Genomic DNA, 12,243 nt, shown 5'->3' on the forward strand with positions numbered 1-12,243 from the left:
AATTAAAACACTTTATACCCCGAAATGTTAAAATATATTAGAATCAATGAACAGCACTAATAAACACCCAGTTTTACAGATTATTAACTAACAAAAAAGTTGTTTTAGGGTTTAGTTAGCCTTTAATAACAAAAAATTATCCACTTTTACTGGGAGAAGGGGTAATAATAATAAGTAATTTTTCCACTTATTTCAAATTAAATTCATGATTTTTATTAAGTGGTATTTTGACGGGATTTGATTTCAGAGGAAGGGTTCTGACTCAAATAAGTGGATAAATTACTTTAAAAAATACATTTTTCAAAATCGAATTCCTGATTTTTATTTAGTTCAGTCAGAACCTCCTCAGAGAAGCATTCCTTCAAAACTCAACAAAATTTCCTTCAAAATATTGCTTTGACTTTAATTTTATGAATAAAACAAACACAAAATTAAATAATATTTGCCAGAGTTTTTACATGTACCTTTCTCTGCCTTCAGCATGGCAACTCCAACTTCGCCTGCATTTCTGACTTGCAAGTGTGTTGCAACCAAGTTGAACCAGCGAGCCCAGAGCTTCACCAAGGGACGGAAAATTGAAACTGCACGATTCAAAACCCAATGTCTGAGTGCCCTTTCTGACGGGTCAAAAACTTTTTTAAATAAAAAAGATGGATTTACCCCAGAGTTCGAGGAGGGGGTAAGCTACGTTCTTCAGAAATACACAATATCCAATTCATACGGATAGATCTATTTGTTTGTTGGCCCTGGGACCTTGAAATTCAAAACCGTTCCACTCGACATCACTGAGGAGGCAGTGATGCAGGCCAAACATGCCCTGTGTCCGGCTTCACCAATGATGAGTGGTGAAGAAAACAAATTTTTTTCACAGGGAGGATACCTCAGCCTCCAGGGGACGATCACAGAAGTGACTATATTTTTTATCCGTCTAATACATTTAGCAGTATCTAATATAATGTACTAAATTGACATCATTACCTCCTCATCGTCCAGTTACAAGTTGCCTAAAACAGGAAATTTAATAAAAAATTAACAGTGATAAAGTGATAATGACAGTGTTCTGCAATACCTGTGCCAAATTCACTTATATTGCTAATTTTGTATTTGTGAGCTGAATAGTCTCAAAAACATACTAAATCAATTACAACATTTTATTATATAAATTTTGAAATAGTTTGTGCATGTAATGGGTGATTCAAAGTTGTCAAAGTTGTGAAAATGTCAACATACAAATAAACAGGACATAACAGTTGAGTAAGACTGTTGACACCATATATGCTTTTTCACCCTCTGATTTACTATCTATATTTCCATCTGACCGTCTTTATCTGTCTATCACTATGGCACTGTGATTTAAAGTCCCTGTAAAGTCAAAATTAAGTATGTGTTCTGAGTTTGTCATATCACAGAAAAATGTGTTATTACCCACCCAGCCAAATTTGAATGATAAAGAAAGCCGGCAAGTACATAAAATAAGCTATCAAAATCTTGAAAAAATGAGCAGTAGTCTCTGCTCTCAAACGCTGGGGGCGTGTCTGCTTACTGGGCTGAAACCACGCCCACTCGCGGGAACGCTGCAGTCGCCACAATCAACTGTCACCCGCTACAGCCAGAATGGATGCTCCTTGCAGCTTATTAGGTTAATTAACGTTATAACATAAGCACACAAACTTACACTCATTGGTGGGCACGTACTGCCGATTATGGCACCAGTTGTCGCCGCGACGGGAGGATGAAGGCCGAGGCGGGTGATAGTCGGTTCGGCCCCATTCACCAGTAATTGAATCCAAGTTGTCTCCGACGAAAGTTTATAAAACTATCCCGTGTAAAATAATCACTACAGAGGCGGGTTTTGGCGGTGATCCTCAGCTCTCCATGAAGATGGCTCTTCACAAAATTAATCCACCTCTTCTTGATGTGATCGTTTTTAGGAATTTTAAATAAGGACACCGATCTGTTTTGTACTTGATCGCATCCAGGTAGGACGCTATCCGTGACGAAGACATAACTAGCAAACTGTACGCTGTAGTAACTATAATAGTACTGACAGTAACTCGCGATTGAGCGGCAAACTGATGCGAATGTTCTCTATTTATATTGTTAGCGGCCAGCCTCAGGGGCTCCAGTCACATGCGTCACTGGAAAATAGCAATGGTGAAAAACTGTTTAACGGTCTAACTCCACAATTCAGTACTTCACAGTTCACAGTCTTTGTAATATGTTTTAGCAATACATTTCTAACATTTATAATGTGTTTAGAATTTTTTTTTTAAATTGCCTTTACAGGGACTTTAAACACACATTCAGGAAACCTCAACACTACATACTTTGTATTTTTCCCTTATTTGGAAGACAAATTGTGTAATTAACAAATTGAATAAATAAAAGAAAAATTCAAAATGTGCAATGTTGAGGAACTCCAGGAACATAACTAAGAAACAGAACTGTATTATACTCACCCATGAATTTAATTTTTCCAGTTGCGTGGCGTGAGGATGACTCGCACAAACGTCCCCATTCTGGACATTCAGCTGCAGTGTGGAGGGAAGTCCTTAGATGTGTCGCTGTGGAGGGATGAGGCGTTGACTGACCTCTACGTGGGGGATGAGGTGGTGCTCACACACCTTCGTCCCTGCATTTTCACGAACGGCCAGGGAAAACTCCACTCCTCAGCCTACACGTCTGTGCAGGTACATAATGCACAACACTACTGCTGCCATAGTTTACACTGAAACAGAAGATTTACAAACATATTTTGGAGATGTAAACCTACATTTCAATTAATAAATATCACATGAACAAAAGCATAACTGTTCAGAATATCAGCATGACTGTAATCTGATAATAGGCTAGAATTGCAAGTGTGTTTTCTAATACAACAGGTCAATAAACAAGAATTTAATATACAGAAAAGCAAAATTGTACAAAAAAGAAATACTTACAGTAAGGTGTTTTTAGTACTAATACACTGAAACTTCCCATACTGGTTTGTTTCCACAGATCCCTGAGGGGCAGGCCCAGGAAATGGAGGCCAACATCATTTGCGTCTCTGAGGTGAATGACACCTGCCACTTCCTCAGCAGTGAGTCGGAGGTCTTTATTGTCCCTTCAACCATCTTCTCTGGCACCACAGATGACCTCATTAACAAACTGCCAATGAAAGTCACCCTTAAGCACTTAAACAGACGGGTCCTGCAGATCAGTTCTGTTAATGAGAGGGAGACATCAACGGATTAGCCAGCTCCCTCAACCATTTTTCTTCATTTATTTACTTTGTTTGTGTTCTAAGAAAAAAATTGAAATAGTTCTTGTTTAGTTCCTATAGTGTGTTCCAAAATAAAATATAATTTTACATGTTTCAAAACGTTGTCTTCTCTATCATTGGTATCTTTTTGACAACAATGCATACCCTCTTAATTACCTGCAGAAAAGTAACACTGTTTTGCTTACCTATTGCGATGCAATGTAATGCAAGGTTCGCATCTTTGATCTGAGGTGTGGCCAGAAATTCATGGACCTCACCCATTTGAATGCAACACTGTGGGAGAATATAAACAGAAAAATCTTCAACAAGTGTAAAATTACACAAATATAATGCAAAATACATTGAGATATATCAACAAACACATACATTTGTCATACATTTAACAGGATGTAGTCCCTGTGTTTCCCATTAACTAGATGGTGACGACCCGTATATTGATATTAATCCTATCCTGATTGTTTAAAACTTGTTTAAAAGTGAAGCTTGCATTTTAAATTGTGATCGTGATCCGGTGTTTCCCGCGACTCAAGACAGCATGGTGCAGGTATGAAATTAAAACCCCGCCCTCTGGTTCCCTCCAGATTTTTCTATGGAGTTTTAGAATGGGGTTTTTCCAAATTAGGAGTAAAATTACATACATCTTTAATAAAATTACATAAATTACACACACCCATACCGAAAACACGAATTTTAAAAGCACCAGTTGAATCTCAATAACAGTGAATTGCTGCCATCTAGTGGCAGTTTTAATTTAACATTTAAATTTTAGTTTAAATTTGAACTTATTTCAAAAGTAAAGTATTAAGCATTTTATGTTTAAAACGAAGAATGAATAATGTCCGTTACTAATTCATTACTCATTCCCTGTGAGCTGCATTAAACAATGCTATTTCAGAATCAGAAAGAGCTTTATTGCCAAGTGTGCTTGCACACACAAGGAATTTGTTTTGGTATTGAGGCTTCCAGTGGACATATACAAATACAAATACAACATGAAACATGAAACATAATACTACAAATTATAAGAATAAAAATATAAATATATGAGAATAAAACTATCACAGTTGGGTTTAGTCAGAATAGACATTTTCAGATTTACAGATTATGAACCTATTTACAGTGTTTTGAATATTATAAATAAATAAATCTACATATAAGTATCACCTGAGTTGTAGGATATTGCACTAAACAGTGGGAGTATTGCACTTACAGGCCTATGCCTTGGGAGATATGTTAACTGGTCAGAAGGGAAATGGCCTGTGGGAAGAAACTGTTCCTGTGCCGAGATGTTCTTGTGGCCAGTGATCTGAGTCTCCATCTTGACGGTAACAGTTCAAACAGGTGGTGTCCAGGGTGAGTGGAGTCTGTGATGATTTTACCTGCTCTCTTCCTCACTCTGGAAGAGTACAGGTCCTGGAGGTTTGGCAGGGGGGCACCAATAATCCTCTCCGCAGTCCGGACCGTCCGTTGTAGTCTCCTGATGTCTGATTTGGTAGCTGAACCAAACCAGACAGTGATGGAAGCGCACAAGACAGACTCAATGACGGCTGAGTAGAACTGAATCAGCAGATCCTGTGGCAGGAAATATCCTTAACCCTTTATATCCGCGAGACTCGCGTGTGGCGCTGATATCTGTCTCTTATTAGCAATCGCGCCCTCCTTCATACCACAGTCATGTTAAAAACATAAACATTATTCGAATCATCAGCATGACGACAAGTTCCATAATTCCGCTTATGCGTCATCAATACGCCTTTGTTATTGGAAGAGGTTAGTGACCCTTTGCGGTGAAAAATACATATTGTAGCTTTAATGGATTTTTGATGTGGGTTAATGGTCACATGACATGCAGGTACACAAATAATATATTTAATCATTTTTACTAAGCGTTTTTATTTTAAAATTATTCAATTTAATTGAAAAACGCTGGGTTGATTCAACCTAATTTTGGTTGAAAATCGTTCTTAATCGGTAACACAACACTGCTGGGTTGGGAACGCGGATGTGAAAGACGCGGGAGCATGCATTTCACATTAACAACACGAACGACACCAATGATAAAAACGAGTGGTTTATGGTAAGTAAAGATATTAAATTAAAGTCCTTATCAATTGTTTTTGCCCAAGATTATGTTGAGGTTTCTTGGAATGCGGAAAAAGCAAGAAAAGAGCCTTATATGGGAATATTTGTGGTTTTAACAACTTAACGGCCTCTTTTATTGAACTGAAGAGACACTTTTAATATAGTTGGTTTCTCATGTCATGTTTTTTTTTTTTTAAGTATGTTGATAGAGGGATATCAACAGATTTACATTTAATTATTTTTATTAACCCGATTTAGTTTCCCTTAAGGAAATTAAATGGCAATATGTAAAAAGGGTTGAATTATTTTGATGCTTTTGAAGTGATTAATGTTTTGCCTTTAATATTTCAGACTTGCGCATTGTATGTTCATTTTGCCTGTGCCAGGAGTAATTGACACAGGCGACTTCTGCGCGAGGATTTTCTCAGCTTCTTCAGAACAGAGGAAAATACGGTTTATGGTAAGGAAATGTTCAAATTCCTTGTTTGATCAAATGTTTTTTAATTAAGGGTAAAACCATGTTTATTTTTTTTTTGTACAAAGCCAGAGACCTAGGATTGCTTAGTTATTCTTTTTTTTTTTTAGTTTATTTTTAGAAAATGTTTCTGTTGTCTCCTGCCTGTTTACTTTATATAATATATGTGTGGGTACTGTGTATAATTATTTTGTATAAATACACATGAATGTATATATTTAAGAAATATTTGCATGTATACACTGAATATATATTTATACATAATGTATATTCTATATATATATATAAATATTTTATATATAAATTACACATTCTTAAATATATACATGCATATGTGTGTATTTATACATACAAAATAGTTATACACGGTACACACACATGTATTATGTAAACACAACATTTTATTTTGGATATGATTGATCACGATTAATCGTTGCCCAGCACTAATTTCTATGCAACAGTATGCCTTCTTTTTCACATTATATTTAAATCATTTACGTCCGTCTTATTCATTGCAGAACTCAAACCAACTTTGGAGAGGAGTCGTCTTTCTTGGTCTTCCATTTCTTAAAGGAACAGTTCACAAAAAAATCATTTACTCGCCCTCATGTTGTTCCAAACTCACAAGACTTTTGTCCATGGTCGGAACACAAATGAAGATATTTTTAATATTATCATCATTTTTGTTGATCCATTTACAGTCTAGATAATCTAAATTTTCAAGCTTCAAAAATATATGAACCATCACTGAACTTGCTTAAGCTGGACTACGACACTATTTTCTTCTACATCTGCTGTACAGCCGAAACAAACTTTGTTGCCTTATTTTCCTGTTATCATTGTAAAGCAGCTTTGAAATAATCTGTATTGTAAAAAGCGCTATATAAATAAAGGTGACTTGACTTGACTAGAAGTAATCCATACCAATATTTACACATGAATAAAATCCTAATGAATAAAATGGGATCAGCCCTTCCCTCCAAAATTAAACACACAAAAAATGTATTCAATTCAAATATATATATATATATATATATATATATATATATATATATTATTTTAATTTTATTTTAATTAACGTTAGTCGTCTGCTGTAATTTTACTGGTCACCTTGCTATTTTCTAGTTAGTTATATCCGGTAGCTCCCAGCTTAGTTGAGGTGCGATTTCACTTACTTCACATATTCTTCTATGTGCTGATTTACTATCCCCAGAGCCGTTGAAAGACTGACTGGCCCCGTTTGACATGCTAGTTAACGTTAGGGTGACCATACGTCCTCTTTTTCCCGGTCATGTCTTCTTTTTGGACCTAAATAAATGCGTCCAGCCGCCCATTTCTAGATCGCCCAAAAATGTCGGGGATTCGGCTTTTGCTTTCTACAGTCGCCATTCATTATGTTTATGCACACCTTTTGTTTCAATCGGACTGAATTCATTCAGATCGATGAAACTGAATGTAGTGTTTACATGAACACTAAACAAGTGATTGATTTGATAGCGACCTAGAAGCCCAAATAAGGAAAGTAGGCCTATACAAGAGAACATCAGAAGCACTTTTCTTTTTTCTTTTTTTACTGAAACAGTGTTTTTTCTGTACATTTTTTTCTTTTCTTTTAACCATTGGCCAATAAAAGAAACTGTGTCATGTAAAAGGTGTTAAAAGCTAAACTTTTTTTAAAATTATAATTTGTTTGTCATTATTCTATTGTTGCGGGCAAAAAGTTAAATGGAAATTATAATATAGCCTATTTGCAAGGTCGTTTAATGCATTTGTCAAGATATACATAACGTGTTTAAATGCTTCCACATGGTTTTAGTTGCATGCATGTAATATGCATGCTTCTTTTGTTACAGCATATTCATACCATTTGGCTAGCAAAATGGGTTCAGGATAATGCTAAAATAATTTCAGTGTTATTAATTTTAGCTCTTTCTGTCTTTCTTTATTTCAGAGGAAGCATTCCAGTGTCTTGCAAAGAGCAGAAATGGCATCAGATGATGGTGGTGAACAAAGTGCCATGCCCACCCCACCTCCTCTCAAACAAGCAACACTCAGCACCTCAGCAATCACCCAAAGGAAAGTAAACTCCTTGGTTCTTGAGTTCATAATTGCAGATGTGCAGCCCTTTTCCTTAGTGGAGAATGCCTCATTCCGTGAGATGATTGCAGGAATTAGTGGGGGTAGGACACCCATGTGCAGAAAAACATTGATGCAGCGCATTGAAAGGGGATCTCAAAATATGAAGGAGGCACTTACTGAAACACTTCAGGATGTTCAAACCGTGTGCACAACAGCAGATATATGGACGGCTCATCATAGGAGTTTTATGGGAATTTCACGTGTCATTGGATTGAGCCAGAGACATTAGATCGAAAGTCTGTTGCTTTGGCATGTGAAAGGATAAGGGGCCGCCACACCTATGATGTCATTGCTGCCAAAGTTAGTCAGATTCATGCAGAATTCCAGATCCAAGGCAAAGTCAGTGCCACAGTCACTGAAAATGGTAGCAATTTCGCTAAGGCGTTCACTGAATATGGAGGGTGTGAAATGGATGATGAGATGGATAGCACAGATGATGTGCAGTTTGCTGATGTCTCTGCAGTTCTTCAGGAGCAGCAAGAGGAAGAAGAGCTAAACTTTTTTTTGCCACCTCACCATCGACGTGCCGCACATACTTTGAATCTTGTTGCCACGACTGATCTTGACAAAGCTGCCTCACACGGTGTTCCTCGAAAATTATACAGAAGTGCAATGTCTAAAGGTGCGGCAATCTGGAATAAGGCTCATCGCTCATCAGGAGAAAAAAGTTTTTCACCCTATGTTATGTTCAACTTTGACATTTTGGCTAGGTTTTTGCTGCTAGCCTTTGTTGTTACATTACCAAGAAGTAATGTTGGTTTTTCAATATAACATGGTGACATGTGGGTAAAATTATATTTGGTGGCGTAGTTTAAAAAAAGAAAAATTATTTCTGGTGCTTTTATTTAAAGGTGATAAGTTGCAACACCTATGCGCCTAGTTGCTCAGTGTTTTTTTTTCTTTCTTTTTTTTATATAATGGCAAATTCTGTACAGACACAGACTATTTTATTTGTCTATTTTCACACTTTTAACAGCTGAGTAAATAAAGAAACTAAAAGGGTAAAATTGGACAATTCTTCTCTTTTTTATTTTACCAAGCAAAACATATTTTGCATAAACATACCCTTATAGTCTTTGTTCCTCTACAGCAAATTATAATATATTGCACTTTCAGGGAGACTTGGGCCTAACACATTCAGCCATTTGGAACAGAAAAACACACCAAATTAGGCCTGTTTAGTAAGCAGGATTTGATGTCCGCATTCCTACACTTATATAATGCAATTCAATGTAGAAGTAATCCAAGTATTCAGAATACAATACTCAGATTGAGTAATGTAACGGAATATGTTACAAAATAAAATTTTGAGCATGTATTCTGTAACTAAATACATTTGAAAGTACCCTTCCCAACACTGTATATATATATATATGACTAATTAATGTCATTTTGTTGATAGATTGGTGTGCCAAGAGTGACATTAGTCTTCACGTAGACTGAGTTAAGCAAGAGTCTTGTGACAAATTATAATAGGACATTATAGCAAAAAAAATCATAGTACTTAAGTGCATTTGAAGGCAAATACTTTTTTTACTTTTACTCAAGTGAATTTTTAAAGGCAGCACTTTTACTTTTACTTGAGTAATATTTTACCTTGAGTATCTTTACTTTAACTCAAGTACATCGTGTGTGTACTTCGTCCACCACTGGTTAGTAGAATGTCTCAAGTGGACTATCGAAATAAAGTGTTGCCTATAAGATTTCTGGGTTTCACTATAAACCCATTTTGGGTAAATTTTAATCCAGCAATATAGTAATATTTTATATATAACACAAACACAAAGATGAACTTGCTTCTTTCATGATGTAATATTGTAAACAAACAAAAATATAGCCTTACTCTGTACAGCAAATATGTTCACATTATTTTTCACATTACATCATTATAACAACTTAATGTTTTTTTATGTTTCAGACCAGATGAAATAGAAAGAGCAAAACAAAGAACTGAAGTGAAATTTCAAAGGTGATGATGCTATAGTTTGTTTCAGTCTGTTGACACCAATAAAATGTGCTTAATGTGCCAATTTACTGAAGATCTCAGACATCACCATAATGAATGAGCTGAAAACAGGGAACTTTTGGAGACAAAGAGGTTTTTCAGCAGCAGTTAAACATGATGGCCCTGTACTTTTTAAATGCAGATTGGATAAAAACACAGTGATCACAGTTCACACCTGCAGTGAAGCCCCTCCCACAACAATTCACCAATAAATACTGGGAATATTCCCATCATCCTACAAGAGAAGGACAAACTCCAGGAGTAGCAGCTGAAATCTGTGTGACTGTTAAAGATGGAGTTTATTAAAGAGGAGATTGAAGACATGATTGATCCAGAACCATCCAGAATAAAACATGAAGATACTGAGGAACAAACAGGTTGGTGTCCATTCTTGATTCTTCATTGTTGACTGCTTTGGTAGATGTGAATTAGTAATCATATGGATGAAAAATGGAAATACATCCAAATTATCATAACCTTTTATATAGCAGTTGTTCAGACACATTTTTACTATATTAACAAGTGAATGACAGAACAAAAAGTGAAAGATCTGATCTCTGTTACTATTAAATAATGGTTCACTTGAACTGTATTTCTGTGTATTTTAGGCCAGGTGAGAGTGAAAGAGGAAAGACAAGAACTGAATGAAGAGGAGGAGGAACATCGTAACTTTACAATTCAAAGAACAAAAGCCAAAAAGACGCACACCTGCACTCAGTGTGGAAAGAGTTTCACACACAAAGGACACCTAAACACACACATGAGAATTCACACTGGAGAGAAACCGTATACATGCACTCAGTGTGGAAAGAGTTTTTCTGATGGATCAGCTCTCCATAGACATCTGCACATTCACTCTGGAGAAAAAGCATTTAAATGTGATCAGTGTGGTAAAGATTTTATTTTATCATCAAATCTAAAAGATCACCTGAAAGTTCATTCAGATGAGAAGCCTTATGTGTGTTCTCGCTGTGGAAAGAGTTTTTCGAGGCTGGGCAGTTTTAAACGGCACCAGAAAACACACAATGAAGTGAGAGATCATATGTGCTTTGACTGTGGGAAGAGCTTTATTACATCTGGTGAACTGAAACTGCATCAACGAATTCATACTGGAGAAAAACCTTATAAGTGCTCATATTGTGACAAGAGTTTCACTCAGTCTGCACACCTGAAAACACATGAGCGAGTTCATACTGGAGAGAAGGCGTACGATTGCTCTCAATGTGGAAAGAGTTTCAGACAGAAAGAAAACCTTAACAGACACATGAGAATTCACACTGGAGAGAAACCGTATACATGCACTCAGTGTGGAAAGAGTTTTTCTCGAGCATCAACTCTTGGTTATCATCTGCACATTCACTCTGGAGAAAGTGTGGTTTAACTGTGATAAGTGTGGTAAAGGTTTTATTTCATCATCAAATCTAAAAGATCACCTAAAAGTTCATTCAGATGAGAAGCCTTATGTGTGTTCTCTCTGTGGAAAGAGTTATTCAAGGCTGGGCAGTTTTAAACAGCACCAGAAAACACACAATGAACTGAGAGATTTTTATGAATGAATGACTCTCTCACCCGTTGCTCTAGTCTTCGTCAACAGCCGCTTGCGCCCCCTGCTGGTGAGGTGGACTAAGAGCTATGGAGATTATTACCAATCGGCAATCTACTGATATTCCTGCCGTTCCCGGATGTCAAATGTCGAATTTGAACCTGCCGTTTTTTAACCACTGAATTTGTGAAGCGAAATAAAATGGACCGAAATTTGCCTGTCGAATATTATAGGAAATATTTTTAAACATAATTAATATTTTGGAAGTGAAATCTAAAAAGTTGAATATGTATTATTTAATTTTTTTATAATGAAATTAAAATGCAAGCAGGGTTATTAATGCAATGCATATTTTTTTCAAGTGGGGCAATTCATCAAGCTTTTTTTCAAAAACATTTGTCATTATTTTACTTACATATTAGAGAACAAGAAAGAAAATCTTTTGTATCCGTGACAGAGTAAGTATTCAATCGAAATAATTTGCAATCACTTCGCCCACTCGTTCTGCATCACCGGAGTATTAATCATCTGCTCCTGTCATCATCACCTGCCGGCAATCTGCACTCACTTCACTCAAACCTTAAAAACCTCACCAGTTCCCTCACACAGTTGTCTGGTCTCGTCGACTCACCATCGACTTCCTGATTCTCTCCACCAAGACTTCTCTACTTACCTGTTGCGAATACTTTCCTGCTTCCAGAATTCCCGTTCAGAGATCCTGGTCATCCAGTCTG

The 12,243-nt window shown here is 36.4% G+C and overlaps 1 protein-coding gene and 1 long non-coding RNA gene across 2 annotated transcripts in view; both read left to right on the forward strand.

Annotated features, from left to right (window-relative positions):
- Positions 1-12,243, forward strand: part of LOC143715731 (uncharacterized) — a 436,623-nt gene that overhangs the window by 157,444 nt on the left and 266,936 nt on the right. The gene's annotated exons all lie outside the window — the stretch shown is intronic.
- On the forward strand, positions 10,259-11,775 carry LOC143716534 (uncharacterized). The gene is made up of 2 exons (XM_077209086.1): positions 10,259-10,343; positions 10,575-11,775. Exons 1-2 carry the CDS (start codon positions 10,259-10,261, stop codon positions 11,345-11,347), a joined length of 858 nt encoding a protein of 285 aa, XP_077065201.1. The 3' UTR covers positions 11,348-11,775.

Source organism: Siphateles boraxobius, unplaced genomic scaffold (genome assembly GCF_051911475.1).
Source record: "Siphateles boraxobius isolate OS27281-9 unplaced genomic scaffold, OSU_SipBor_1 6, whole genome shotgun sequence".
Lineage (NCBI taxonomy): Eukaryota > Metazoa > Chordata > Actinopteri > Cypriniformes > Leuciscidae > Siphateles > Siphateles boraxobius.